The following is a 15,244-nucleotide window of genomic DNA, read 5'->3' as shown; positions in this document are numbered from 1 at the left end:
TGTACATGTGCACAGACTCCAAACTTCTACAAATTAAACACCACAAAATAAGGTCCATTTCGTGAATTTTATTTAACATTTTTCAAACTTGTAATACATTATATGCTACATTCATAAAAAAATGAAGTCATTAGCAATTATTTTTTTCTTTTTTGTTTTTTTTTATCATCCTTCCAACAGCCTAGCATTAAACCCCACCACTAATGCCATTCATATAGCTTGTGAAGTTAATGAAATCCCTATCGTGTATGGTTTTTACTGAAATTCACCCCCACCCACCCACAGAATGTTAAGATCAATGTTCTCAGAAATCATCCTTTCACAAACCAGAGCAAAACACAAGCAGCTACATGCTTTTCTCTATCAACAGAGGGGGTGGACAGAAGGGGAACGAGGCGAATAAAAAACAAGGGGAATGGACTTGAAAGGAGAAGCGGAAAATAAGAAACAAAAAGCACAGTCCTAAAAACTTGGAATTTTTATTTTTCGTCTTTTGTACACGGAGGCCTGTGAGGGTCAGCCATGTGGTCACATTTATCCATAAAGATCATCATCGTTGTCCTCATTGAAGACTGTGCCTCCGCCAGCACCAGAGGAGCCCTGACTTGGTCCACTTCCTGCTTGGTTACTGGATGGGAATCTTAAAAATAAAATAAAAAAACATTTGAAATCTTAAAGAAAACCAAATGACAGCATCCTGACAATGTTAAACAGTTGATGGACCCCATGGACTTCCATACTGTTTTTTTTCTTCTTTTTTCTATGAAAGTCATTGGGGTCCATTTGTTTGATTACACATTCTTCAAAATATCTTTTGTGTTCAGAAGAAGAGCAAAATTTTTACAAGTTTGGAAAAACTTGGAGAGTATCGTATTTTCCGGACTTTAAGTCGCGGTGTATAGTCAGGTGCGACTTGTATATCAAAATTAATTCATATTGACAGATGAACCAAGAGAAAACAAGCCGCGAGAGGGTGCTCTAGTTAGCGGCGTTGTTCAGAAGCAACACAGAGGAAGAATTCAAAAGATTCAGTGTTGTGGAATGAGATCACGGGAGCTTTGTGAACTTGCTTACTGGTACCTTGCTGGCTTTTGTTAATTTAGCCTATTCAGCCTCCCAGGTATATGTTCTTTATGCTATTGTGTAGTTTCCCGCAGAAAATGTGTTAGTTAAGGCGTAACGTAACTGTGTAACTTAACTTTGTGTTAGCCTACGTGTCGCCATACACATCAGCATAAATGCTCCTGATAAATTATTTGTTATTAAAGCATTAACATTCACAATCCACTGTTAATTTAACATAAAAGCAAGCAGGCTGCGTGCATGGTTTGCCATGACTGAATGCTCGCTCCTTTAATTCCTATAAAGCTGACATCAGTTCATCGCAATCTCATACATCTGTTATCATCAATGAAGCTGACTGCATAATGAATCTTTCATAATTAGAGGATTTGCCAGCATGCAGAATTCAGCACTGAACAAAAAGTCAGTTTTGAGTGGTGAGGGGATTCTCTTAAATGCTTCTGATTGGCCATTGCGTTCAAGAAATCAACACATGTCTGATTGGCTACATCGCACAACGCTGCAAACATGTTACAAATAGAAACTCTGGCCTGTAAATCGTTTCTATTTTGTTTTAGTTGTTCTTGTTGCGTTTCGGCAACAGACGAATAACAATTTATTCGTTTTTATGTTTTATTCATATTTAATCGTTTTATTCTCCCGCAGCCCGCACACACATAGTGAGTGCATTAGGCTACCGCCGCACTCGGCCATCAAATCTAGTCCCGCGCCGCACGTCTCTAGATCACGGGTCCAGACCGAGTATAGCGGCGGGAAATATCGGGCTCGGGCAGAGAATCTGAGCTCTAAACAGGACAGAGTAAGGCCCTGTCCCAAATGGCACACTCCGGACTTGTGGACTTCCTCAGAGTCCACACTTTGGTGACGTCATGTAGTGCAGACCTATGGGGTCCTTGGCGCGAGTGCACGAGGGCGCATTGAGAGGTATTTTTGGGACAGACTTGATCGTCACGCCGGAAATAGGAAGACTGTCCGGTTGTTTAAATATTATATTTCTACATTTACATATGACTCAGTAAAGCCCTGATATTCGGTTCTATTTATTTAATGAATCATAATGCGATCGTAGCCTATTATTCAGCAAGCTATTTATAAAATATAAATATATATTTATATTTATGTTTGAGATATCAACCACTGGTTGATGACCATAATGTTTGTATAAACTGTTATAACTGGTAAAATGTACACATAGGTCATAAAAACCATAATGATATTTACACTTAAATATTTTTTTCTCATCCATGTTAACGTGAGCGAAAGCTCCTCCAATTCGTTGTCTGATTGGCCTTTCACAAATTCGCAAGGATTCCTGGGTAGTTAAAGTGCGTGAAGCCTGCATCTATGCGGGCTTCGCGGAACACCGCTTCAAGGGTACAAAGGGGGCGCTGCTGAGCACACTTCAGAGCGTTAAAGTGATGAATGGGACAGCCTACAGACTCGTAGACTCAGCGAGCACGCGCAATTTAAGTCCACGAGACCGAAAGTCCACATCAAGTGCGCCATTTGGGACAGGGCCTAACACGGCGGATATCGCTCATATACATTTTTTTGACGACGTAGTTAAGGCGGCAGGCATGTGTTGCTTAGGCAGCCGCCTTAGTTCCAAAGTGCTGCGGGAAACCCGGTGTTACATGCCGGACACCTATTCAGCCTGTTGTTCTGTGTGTTATTGTGTAGCTGAATAACTTGCTTTTCCAGATTAAATGTCTGTTCTTGGTCTTGGATTTTGTGAAATTTCTAAATAAATGCGACTTATATATGTTTTTTTCCTCTTCATGACACATTTTTTGACTGATGCGACTTATACTACGGAGGGACTTTTAGTCCGGAAAATACGGTAAATGACAAGTCTCATTTTTGGGCAAACAACCACTTAAATATCACAAAAGCTGCCACTAAACACTATCATTTAAGAACCCACCTGAAACTGCCAAAGCCTCTGCTTTGCTGCAGGGTCTGTGCGAACATCTCATATTTGCGGATGTCGTTATCACTGACGGAGCGGCGGGCAAAGCGCATGGCCTCCTCGAAATGGTCCTTCCTAATCTCAGGCACAGGGTCATCCTCCTCCACTTCCTGAATATACAAGATCAAACCAACCAACATGTTAGAAAAATCAAAACGGCCATACCAATTTAAATGCAGGAAACCTGATATTTATCATAACACGACATTATGCCATTATCCATTTGAATTTGCCCAATTTCAAAAAATTGCCCAACTAGGATGTATTTATTTATTAAAAAGTAGTACTTGAATGGTTTGAGAAACACCACATTAGACTAACTGAAATCTCACCATTGCAGAAGGGTTGGTCTGCCTCTCACGTTCCCGTCTGATCTCGTTCTCAATGGACTCACGGATGGCCAGTTTACAGGCCCTCTGACAGATCTCGGTCAAATCAGCACCTGAAAAGCCATTGGTCATCTTGGCCAAGAAGTCCAGGTCAACGTCCTACGCAAAGGATGACAACATTTTAATAGCAATTAATAAAATAAAAACCCAAAGAAAAAATAAACCATCCAACCTCACCTTTGAGATTGGAGACTTCCTGAGATTCGCTTTGAGAATGGAAATGCGAGACTTCTCATCAGGCAGTGGGATGTAGATAAGCTGGTCCAGTCGGCCAGGCCTGAGGATGGCAGGGTCAATGATGTCTGGTCTGTTGGTGGCCCCAATGATGAAGACGTTCTTCTTGCTGGACATACCATCCATTTCTGTGAGGATCTGGTTAATGACTCTGTCAGCTGCTCCACCACCATCACCAACGTTTCCACCACGAGCTTTAGCAATGGAGTCCAATTCATCAAAGAAGAGCACACAAGGAGCAGCTTGACGAGCCTGGAGGACAAAGAGACCCAAAACCATTTTAAAATGCATCCTTAATTTACATGTCATAGTTGCAGCAACAAAAAAAAAAAAAAGGACCAACATAACTGAAAAGCATCATTTTTCTTCACATTCAAAATCAAATAAACAGGATTGAGTTAGAAACCGCTTAGTCGAAATCACAAGACCACATACCTTGTCAAAGATTTCACGGACATTAGCCTCTGATTCTCCAAACCACATAGTGAGCAGTTCGGGGCCCTTGATTGAGATGAAGTTGGCCTGGCACTCATTGGCAATGGCCTTGGCCAGTAGGGTTTTACCACAACCTGGTGGTCCGTAAAACAGCACACCCTTGGATGGGGTCATGCCAAACTTAAGGAATTTGTCTGGATGTTCCACTGGGTACTAAAAAGAATAGAAAGTTTAGTAAGCATTTAAAAATTCAGCTGTGTGAACATTGTATTCATGTTGTAGTCAACAAAATCTGAATAAGACTGTGCTCAGTACCTGCACCAGCTCCTGCAGCTCTCTCTTGACATCATCAAGGCCACCAATATCCTCCCAGGTGATGTTAGGCACCTCCACTACGGTCTCTCTCAGGGCAGAGGGGTTGCTCTGGCTAAGAGCCCACTGTTAGGTAAAAGAGCAAAGCAATAATGCATTTTGTTTCTGAATACAATTCTCACACTTAATTGGTTTGAATGTTGTAAGAATTACTTAAAGATCCTCACCCTGAAGTCATCCATTGTAACAGCCAAGGAGTTCATAACCTCTGCGTCGATGGTCTCATCCTCCAGATCGATGAGGTCCATTTTCTTACGGATGGCTTGCAGAGCAGCCTCTGAGCAAAGAGCGGCCAGATCAGCACCCACATGGCCATGGGTTTCATTTGCCACCTGAAGACAAACGGAGGATTGTTTAAAACTGTGAAAATGCACCCATATCTGAAAGGGGCACTAGCCACAATGACTTGGTGCCCTAAATAAAACATTAAAAAGACAGTTTTCATTTAGTGTGCAATGGGACTCAAATCTCTGAGAAAGCGATGTGTTATATCAGTGAGTATCACACGTCAAAATCTCTTACGAGTGGACATGGGAAAGTGAAACATGGTGGACAGAGATATACATGGTGCAGGTCGTATATCTGTAGAAGTGTATCTTTCAACTTTTCCTCATGGTCTAGTTTAAAAAAAGCAAACAAAAATCACAATATCAAATCATAATACTTGTAGAATTGCAATACAGGGACCCAAGTATCGTGGGTGTATCGTCCCAGCCCTACTGATTAGTAATGCGTCTATTCCACAGAGGAAGGGGAGGAAAAACAACAAATGATCTGCAAACTGAGACATGAAAGAGACAGAGACATTCTGAAAATGCCTTTTTGGGGCGTTGCATTTACAATCCACTTGGCTCAAAATTCTGAGGGGGCAGACTTAATGCGCATGGCGCTTCTGCCATTGCCTGATTAAGGAGACCCAGTTTAAACAAATGAATCACTGAGCACTGAATGTTCTAACATTCTCTGAAACACACCTGCTCCAGATCAACATCATCAGCAAGCTTCATGTTCTTGGTGTGAATCTGAAGTATCTCAAGTCTTCCAGTAGCGTCTGGAATGCCGATGTCCACCTCTCTGTCAAAGCGACCTGAAATCAAGAGTCAGGACATCAGCACAATATGTTCCCATCTAAGGTGCAGTGCATGTAGCCAAAGAGCCTGAATATCAACTGGAAACATCTTTGCTCAAGAGTTGCTTTGTAAAGAGACATCTACAAAGTGATCTCACCAAATCGCCTGAGAGCTGGGTCAATGCTGTTGGGTCTGTTAGTGGCTGCCATGACTATGACATGAGCCCTTTGTTTCAGTCCATCCATCAAAGTGAGCAGCTGAGACACAATGCGCCTCTCCACCTCACCATGAGTCTGGAAAAACAGATGGAAAACCATTAAGAGAAACATCCCTTAGACATTTTAAGCCGCCTTTCCACTGTACACGACATTCGCAAACACGATTGCCGCATTTTGGCCCCTTGCGGCAGTCGCACAGAACTTTGAAATTGGTCGTGAAGCAAGTTACCTCGGCTTATGCACCATGGTAAAATAAATAATTATAATGAATGTAATGCATGTATCAAGGAATATATTCACAAAGCAAATGACCCTCTATAAAATCTACTATGTTTTATTTTAGATGTATTGAGCGAATCAACATGATTTAATGATTCTGCTATAATTAACCACCATTTTACAGAAAGCGTTTAGAGAAAAACGTTTAAGTGTTAATATAGCTAATTATAACTTAGCGCCAAGTTTTGATTAGAATGCATCACAGCCGGTCACAGATGGTCTAGCCGCAGAAGTTACAAAATATCAACGCATCCGAAGCTCAAATCAGATCCGAAATTTACGCATATGATTGGAACTCGCCACAGCTCCCCTACTATCCATTGGTCATTTGTCATCGGCAGTGCAAAGGCGGCTATACACACACATCATACACCTTAGATCAGAAGTTACTTTAAAGTAGGAAAATGCAAAAGCAGACTTTAACTATAAATAACATTTTGCAATATTTGATTATTTTTACAATTAGGTGCATGATAGAACATTTTTGGTTTTAGTAACATGAAAAACATTTATAGTAAATGCTAATAGGGATTAGAAATATAACGAGAGGAAATAAAGCTTTTAAAGCACTACGGCTGTCAAATTCAAATTTGAAATTTGTCGAATTTAAAATAAAAATTCACATTCTAATGCAAAAATAGAGCATTCAAATTTTCGGTGTGCGTCATGCAGGCTTATCAGTGGCGCACGAGATGTGATGACGTAAGAGTCGTTATTGCCTTTTAATGTTTTTGTTAACCTATTGAGCTGAACCTGCTTTGTTTAAAACATTGCAGAAATGGAAAAGCTCAATGCATAGATCTTGTTTGCGTCACAACCGTAACCAAGCAGTTCACACAGAAAACAATGGAAAAGCAGAGCAGAAAATGCATTCTATGTAAAACATACACTAGACTGACATCACCACAAGAGAGCAGCATGTTTAGAAGGCTGTGTAAAAGTTAATAGAATTTCAACTACTAAAAAACAAGTCGTGAGACTTTCCCATTCCACTGCATCTCATGTTTTTAAACGCAAAATCGTACTGTGATCAGCTCTTAGCATTACACCATGCACAAATACATGCAGTTTTGTTTATAATTGTTTACACAATTTACAATATTATATTTGATTTATACAATTTTATGCTTTTTGAGATGCGAACTGTAAAAGCTGCACATCACTGAAAACACTAAAAGCACTCAATTTGATCAACAAGTGGAAATTGGTTATTTTTGCATTTTTTTGAGCCATTTCGTTCTTCCGGTTTGAAAAGCAAAGTCTTAGTTAGAAGCGTGCTGCCGAAGGCTGGAGAGCACAATTCTAGGTGAGCAGTTTCTGAGTGCTTCTCTGGATTTGTTCATGAGAAAGAATGGCTCGCAACGCGGATCATATACGGACCGGAGCAAGCGTGTTTCAAGTTATGGACATTTTAAATATTCTCGTGCTATAAATAGGGATGAACGATTTTGGAAAATAATATTGCGATTGCGTATGCGATTATTTTTTAAGCTCTTTATCTTTTATATTATTAAACAAACACAAGCAATAAATCATTGTAAAACATGGATGGGAATCTTTAGGCACCTCATGAGCCGATCATTTATTTATTAATTAATCTTATTAATAAAACTTTAAATATTTATTTAATTACATATGTAATTATAAGGCTACTTTTAAAAATAATTACACATTAAAAAAAGCTTTTGCTGTTACAAAATCGTGTTTCATCATATCGCGATATTATCGCAAATGCAATTAATCGTTCAGCCCTAGCTATAAACATGGACCAGCACAGTGTATGTGCACGTCATCTTCAAATGAAATATGTGCTCAAATGTCTTTCAAAAAAATAGAAGGGGTGTAACCCTGGCATCATGGCCAAATTTGCCCATAGGCCTGTCCTTCATGGCCTCCTAATCATCCCCATATACTGATTGGCGCTATATAAAATGTAACAAATTATTATTAAAAAAAATTGATTTTTCAATTTTTAAAATGTGGTCGATTCAAAATCGATTCTCAAAGGCCTATTCTTCAAAATCTATTTTTTTTTTCATATTTATTTATACCCATCACCCAAAAGCCAGTATTAGTTTTCCTACAGTGTTCATAGGCTTGCAGCCTCCATGTTACAGCTAATGCTGTGAGATTTTATGTTAGTTTTATATTAAACTTAACCTGATCCTGATTGATCAAGGAATGCGACTGTTCTGACTGGTCCAATTTTCAGCATCAATTTTTCATCTTGCATCAAAATCCTGTCTATTCATTGTATGCATTTGAAGTTGGGTTTTAATGTACCCAAGAGTACCTAAAATAAAAAGTTTAATATACAGGTTTGTGGCTCCATTTCTTTTTATTAATTAACCACTCGTAAACTTATGTTCACCGTTTAAAAATAAATATAGGATTTGTATTAAATCTATATTCATTGAGTCGAATCGGGAATCGAAATCGAATTTAGAATCGGAATTGAACCGAGACTCGAAATCAGAGCTTGCGAATCAAATTGGAACATCTGAATCGATACCCAGCCCTACCGATATGACACCGTTCATGACACTTTGTTGTGCATTAATATTTTGCTCATTGTGCCCTCTTATGGCCTCAGAAGACAAGCCAAAAGCTTATTTTCCTTTATTAAGTTCAAATAACCTAAATTTTAATTATACTTAAATATTAGTAATAAGCCATTTTGACTTAAAGCATCCAAAAATTTGGGATTTTAAGGATTTGGGGAGAGAAATGTTCGGTAGAATAAAAACATGAGAAAATACTACAATGAAATGTTGTCTTGGAAACATACCGATTCAATGTAAAAAAAATTAATTAATGAAAACAAGGACGCAGTGTCTTGTCTTTCACATATAAGATAAAAAAGGCAAGGATTTGTATCCATGATTAGACTGAAAGCTCTTATCACAGAAGTTATTAGAATATCAATATGTACAAGCGTTACAGCTTAAACTGTTTTACTGATGGATAAAATCGTTTACAAACCAGTCAAAGTAATGATTATTTGTGCAAAGCAACTGATGTGATTGAGCCTAATAATCTTTCATCCATTACAAAAGCAGTCTTACCTTCTCTCTTTTGGGAGCAATGGCATCAAGTTCATCAATAAAGATGATGGCTGGTGCATTCTTCTCTGCTTCCTCAAAAGCTTTGCGCAAATTGCTCTCAGATTCCCCAGCCAGTTTACTCATGATCTCAGGGCCTGGGACAATTAAAAGAATTTACTTCAATTTTCCTCAGGGTCATAAACTTGCACCGACATACAAGCATAAAAACAAATCATCAAAAGCCATTCAAATTAAATTGTGTTCTTGCATCCCCACCATTGATGAGGAAGAAGAATGCTCCAGTTTCATTTGCCACAGCACGAGCTATGAGTGTTTTTCCAGTTCCAGGGGGTCCATATAGCAGAATGCCACGGGGAGGCTGAAAAATAAATAAATTATGATTTGTACCTCAGACTACAAACTCACAACACTTTAATGTGTTTAAGTCTCATAATGCAGACAGTTACCTTCACTCCAATAGCCTTGAAGAGAGCTGGGTGTCTAAGAGGCAGCTCTACCATTTCTTTGATTTGGGCGAGCTGTTTCCTGACCCCTCCAATGTCATCGTAACCCACCTCATTCAGAGACTCTTCCTCATCCTGCAAAAATTAGTGCAGAAGCATTCAAACACACTGTTCCTCCACAAAACCCATTTTAAACCATGACAAAACTTGAAACATCTACTCGCCTCTCTCTTGATAGGCTCCCCCTCACAGTGGATCACTGTGTCTGGGGCCACAATACAGTACGGGCTGGGGTCAGTCTCCACCACTTTGAACTCCACAGCACGCATGCCTCCTCTGACCAGGAAAATATCACCTATGGAAATCAAGCCAAACCAATGTTATTATCAATCACTGCTGTGTGAATCACCATTTCTTTTCTTTTTTACAATTACACAACCTTAAGTAGTGACTGAATTTCATGCTGCTTTAGACAAACCACAAACTCTTTCTAGGTCCTTAATGGGTTAGTTCACCCTAAAATGAAAAATGTTGCCCTACTCTGGAGCAGCTAATTTAGTTCCCCCAAAAGGAGTTCCTAGAACTAAAATCATTCCTAGTTACGGTGGTGCGAACACGCCAAAAAGGCAGTTAACATACATTTAACATAAATTTACATCTCACAATTAATCCAAAAGTGAACGGAGTAAAAAAAAAACTCTTAGTACTATTATAATGAACACTGGAGGTAATATTTAGATTTAAGATGATTCATGCCCTGAAGAAGGCCCCATGCCACTACGGATGGGCATTTTAAAGTTGTCCATTTAGGACATGTCATTTGTACAATAAAGACATTTTAATTAAGCAGTGCCTCGGCTATCAGAGATTTCTTTTCTCTACACTGCCACTGGAGGTAATAGTTACCTTTACGGATTGGCCGATAAGCCTCTAGGAAGTAAGGCTTGAGATAGACCTCAAACAGATTGCCCGTGATGCCTTCTACCGTGTCATCGATTGGCAGAACGTGAATGCGCTTTCCATACTTCACATCTGGACATGGCTGAATACTGAAAACCAGAAACGGGAACAAATGAATTATCCATCTTGCATTTAATAGAACAACATCCTAGAAATCAGAATAACACCCAAAAACTGTTGTAACAACATTACCAGGATCATTCAGCTAGGGTATGCGATGAAAGTTTAAACAGAAAACAGTCTAACCTGATAACATCACCAAGGCGCACCCTGAGGTTGTTGCGGACCACCCTGTTCATGCGAACCTTTTCATCAGAGCAGGTGTCATCGGACAGGACGATACAAACAGTCTCTCTCCGTTTCTTGCCCTTCAACAGCACTGTGTCCCCCCTAAAGAGCTGGAGCTCATCCATCTTTGCCTGAAAAGTAGAGAAAATATGATAGGCACATGCAAATGGACATTTTTATACATGTATAATCCGACTGAAGATTTTACCTGAGAGAGAGACACAACACTGTTGTCTTCATTGATGGATTCATCAACAATCAACCTATTTGGCCTGTTCTTCTGCTTCAGAATGGCAGTGGAAAGATCATCATTTTTGGATCTGTGGGGAAGAGGAACATTTTAAAGCAGTGGTTCTCACCCCTTTCCCCCCCCCATTTTCCAACACAATATTCAAAGGGCCCCCATATTGCTGTAATTATGACAATACTGCTTGTTTTCAAACACTGGGAGTGTTGATATTGAATTTATCATAATTAAATTTAGCAATTCAGGATTACGATCGATTGTTAAAAAAAAAAAACGGTATTGAAAAACCTGTTATTGGGAAAACGTTTTCAGCATTTCAATAAGATCGTTAAAAAAATTAAATAAAATGGTTTATTCATCCTGTGGCACCCCTTGGTTTTGAGGCTCTTTTGTGGAACAGAAAAGATGATGCTCGGCAGAATGACAACCTCACAATTTGCTTTCACTGGATCCACTTTTTTCCTTTAACCATAATGGTAACCAAGGCTGTTATTGAGAAAAAATAATGTTTGGAACAAAATGGGTGCGAGTAAAGACTACTCGTTTTCGGGTGAGCGGTCCCTTTAACAATGCTTAGGACTTCACAGGTGGTTATCAGAGACAGATAGTTGCTATTTTCGTTCTTTCAGTATCACTTGATGCGGAAGTGAAAGATAATTACATTTCATATTACGTAGCCCTTTCATGTAGAAAGATTATACATGACATATTAACATGTCTGTTACGAGAGAATAACACGACGGAGTCTATGGACAAGTGCACGTCTGCTCACATGCACGTTTGTCAATCTCAAGTTACTCTAGAGCTTTCCACAAAACACCGGACTGAAAGCCGTAATGATCCACTGCTAGATTTAGGCCGGGATGCGGTCGTAAGCAAGGCCTTAATGTAGCTGATCCCGCAAAATACAACAAATTAAGCTGTAACGTTACACCGTTAAAAAAATTCTTTAAGGAAAATAAGATAAACTTAACCATAACGGTTCTCAGACACGTCAATAAGCAGAGGCCAACAGCGCGTGTAAATAAGCTAACAATGTAACGTTAACGTTACATCCCCGTAGCTAACAGACAGCAAACGTTATATATTTACATACTACTGAACTATACTATTAACTTCCTCACACAAGTGTTAGTTTTAGTCGTGTACACAACCCAACCATATAATGTTCAGGTTAGATGGAAGTATAATTTGTATTCCTCTCAGAGTGTGATGACGATGAGCGAGCTAGCAGCAGTTAGCCAGCTCCAGTTGCCAATGACACAGCAAATGCTCCTGTGTGACATGTGAAGCCCAAACCGCTGAAACCCTAGTATTTAAGTGCTTATAAAAGCTCTAGGGTCTTATACATTAATTATCTAACGTGTTAAATGACACAAAATGCCAGGGGTTTTAGATTTGATGGCTGAAATATCTAGATCACGGGATTTGTCATCATCACCAGCTGCTGCTGCTAACGTTATCTGTAAAAAAACGGTTACGTTAGCTAGTTTTGAGGCTTATTCACGGCGTTATTGCAATAGATAATTAATATTGTTTTTATTATATGGAGCGACATGCGAGTCGTTTAACGGTGTTGTAAGTGTTTTGTTCCGAGCAGTCACCGGTGATGCCGGTGGGCCGAAAGCCTCGATCATGGGAGATGACTCAGTCCGGTTAGCTTAGATGCTAAACACAGCTGATCATAGTCTCATTAAAACTCCCGCAGAAGTTTTAATGAGTTACGAGAACGTAAGTACCTAAGGATTAAATAGATTAACGTTATATCAATTAACATGTAAACTTGGATGTGAAATATGTAGCGTGTAAACTCGCTCTTTTCATTGATCACCATTCATGATGCGTTCGTCTTTTAGCTTAACAGCTAACTTAACTGGCACTCAAAAGAAAACAAAACAACCATCAACAGACTAAATAACTCATTACTAGAATTGTACTTACTCTCCACCCGAAGCCATATTGCTTCTCCCGCAAAAAGATACAAATAGTTGATGGAAATGAGTAGCTCTCTTAAGTGACCGATTCCAACCTTCACACTAGCTTTTTACCTCTGCACTGGATTAGCTTGCTAACATCAACTCTGCGGAGAAAAAGTTTCCTCGCCCATTTTGAACGCTAAGCCAATAGGAGCACACGTCGCGATTCCTGGCGTTGACCGATTGGCCAATCTTGGACCGACTGTGGAAGAGCTTAAACATCATTGGTGTCTTTCACGGTTCATTGTGATTGGTTTATTTTCTGCTGCGTTGTGAATTGTCTCTTTTGGATTGGCTCGGCAGAGTCTGATTAAGCGGTTACTCTGCTGAGCCGAAGTGTCAAAATGCCAACAACTCTATTGCCAAATAGGCAATGTTGCCCAACAGTTTAGGTAATCTCAAAAAGACACAAAACGCCAAATATGTCTCAAATAATGCATTTAAACATTTTTTTGGTAATAATTTAAATGAGCTGGAATGCAGAGCAATGTAATATTACTGTCATAATAAACAGGTCCGTCTGAAAAAAATCGAATATTGTGGAAAAGTTTATTTTTCATCAAGTTAAGCTAGTGAATATATTAATATATTCTATTTCTACACTCATAACACGTAAACTAAAATGTTACATGCATTTTTAATGTAAGTTAGATAATTATGGCCTATATAGTAAAAACAACAACTCCATATTAGAATATCTAATTTCGATTTTGATTAAATTGTGTCTGTTGTATAGTCTGAGGAAGGCTCCTAAGCCGAAACTTGTTGGTATTTTTTACCAAATATTAAAGTTCCCCACGAGTGATGTTGGTTTCCCTTTTGTACTTTTTATGAGCTTGATTAAATTACCATTCATACAGTATAACTACCAGATATCTCTCTGTCTAGTTCAATACACACAACCACAATCATGGGAAGGACTGCTGACTTGACAGTTGTCCAGAAGACGATCATCAACACCATCCACAAGGTAAGCAACAGAAGGTCATTGCTGAAATGGGTTGGTTGTTCGCAGATCGCTGTATCGAAGCATATTGATGTTGACTAGAAGGGAAAAGTGTGGCAGGAATAACCGCAGCCTTGAGAAGATTGTCAAGCAAAGCCCATTCAAGAACTTTGGAGAGCTTCACAAGCAGTGGACTAAAGCTGGAGTCAGTGCACCAGAGCCACCACGCACAGATGTCTTCGGGAAATGGGCTACAACTGTCACATTCCTAGAACCAAGCCACTCCTGAGCCAGAGATAACATCAGAAGCATCTTACCTGGGCAAAGGAAAAAAAAGAACTGGACTGATGCTCAGTGGTCCAAAGTCCTCTTTTCAGATGAAAGTAAAATTTTCATCCCATTTGAAAATCAAAGTCCCAGAGTTTAGAGGAAAAGTGGAGAGGCACAGAATCCAAGTTGTTTGAAGTACAGTGTGAAGTTTCCAGTCGGTGATGATTTGAGATGCCATGTCATCTGCTGGTGGTGGTCCACTGTGTTTTATCAAGTCCATAGTCAGCCGTCTACCAGGAGATTTTAGAGCTTCATGCTTCCATCTGCTGACAAGCTTTTTGGAGATGCTGATTTCCTTTTCCATCAGGATGTCACACCTGCCCATAGTGCCAAAACTGCTACCAACTGGTTTGCTGACGGTGATATTACTGTGCTTGATTCGCCAGCCAACTCGCCTGACCTGTATTGTCAAGACAGCCATATCACCCTGTAGCCCAAGACTGGTTGCCCACTGAAGCTAAGCAGGGCTGAGCCTGGTTAGTACTTGGATGGGAGACCTCCTGAGAAAACCAGGTTGCTGCTGGAAGAGGTGTTAGTGAGGCCAGCAGGGGGGGCTCACCCTGTGGTCTGTGCGGATCCTAACGCCCCAGTGTAGTGATGGGGACACTATACTGCCAAAGAACACCGTCCTTCAGATGAGACGTTAAACCGAGGTCTTGACTCTCTGTGGTCATTAAAAATCCCAGGATGTCTTTCGAAAGAGTAGGGGTGTAACCCCGGCATCCTGGCTAAATTTGCCCAGTGGCCTCTGTCCATCATGGCCTCCTAATCATCCTCCTATATATACTAATTGGCTTCATCAGTCTCCTCTCCACCAGTAAGCTGGTGTGTGGTGGGCGTTCTGGCGCAATATGGCTGCCGTCGCATCATCCAGGTGGATGCTGCACATTGGTGCTGGTTGAGGAGATTCCCCCTCTATGTAAAGCGCTTTGAGTGTCGA

The 15,244-nt window shown here is 40.0% G+C and overlaps 1 protein-coding gene across 1 annotated transcript; it reads right to left on the bottom strand.

The window, feature by feature from the left end:
- Positions 1 to 53: 53 nt before the first annotated feature.
- On the bottom strand, positions 54 to 13,217 carry vcp (valosin containing protein). The gene is made up of 17 exons (XM_079606689.1): positions 12,994 to 13,217; positions 11,014 to 11,125; positions 10,764 to 10,936; positions 10,464 to 10,606; positions 9,782 to 9,912; positions 9,561 to 9,692; positions 9,370 to 9,472; positions 9,115 to 9,248; positions 5,710 to 5,845; positions 5,457 to 5,569; positions 4,650 to 4,814; positions 4,426 to 4,548; positions 4,111 to 4,323; positions 3,619 to 3,927; positions 3,385 to 3,540; positions 3,008 to 3,162; positions 54 to 640 (listed from the first exon to the last, which is right to left on the bottom strand). Exons 1-17 carry the CDS (start codon positions 13,008 to 13,010, stop codon positions 535 to 537), a joined length of 2,421 nt encoding a protein of 806 aa, XP_079462815.1. The 5' UTR covers positions 13,011 to 13,217; the 3' UTR covers positions 54 to 534.
- Positions 13,218 to 15,244: the final 2,027 nt, after the last annotated feature.

This window comes from Phoxinus phoxinus (genome assembly GCF_949152265.1).
Source record: "Phoxinus phoxinus genome assembly, chromosome: 3".
NCBI lineage: Eukaryota > Metazoa > Chordata > Actinopteri > Cypriniformes > Leuciscidae > Phoxinus > Phoxinus phoxinus.
The sequence above is the reverse complement of the archived record's forward strand: the minus strand, read 5'-3'. Positions and strand labels throughout refer to the sequence as shown.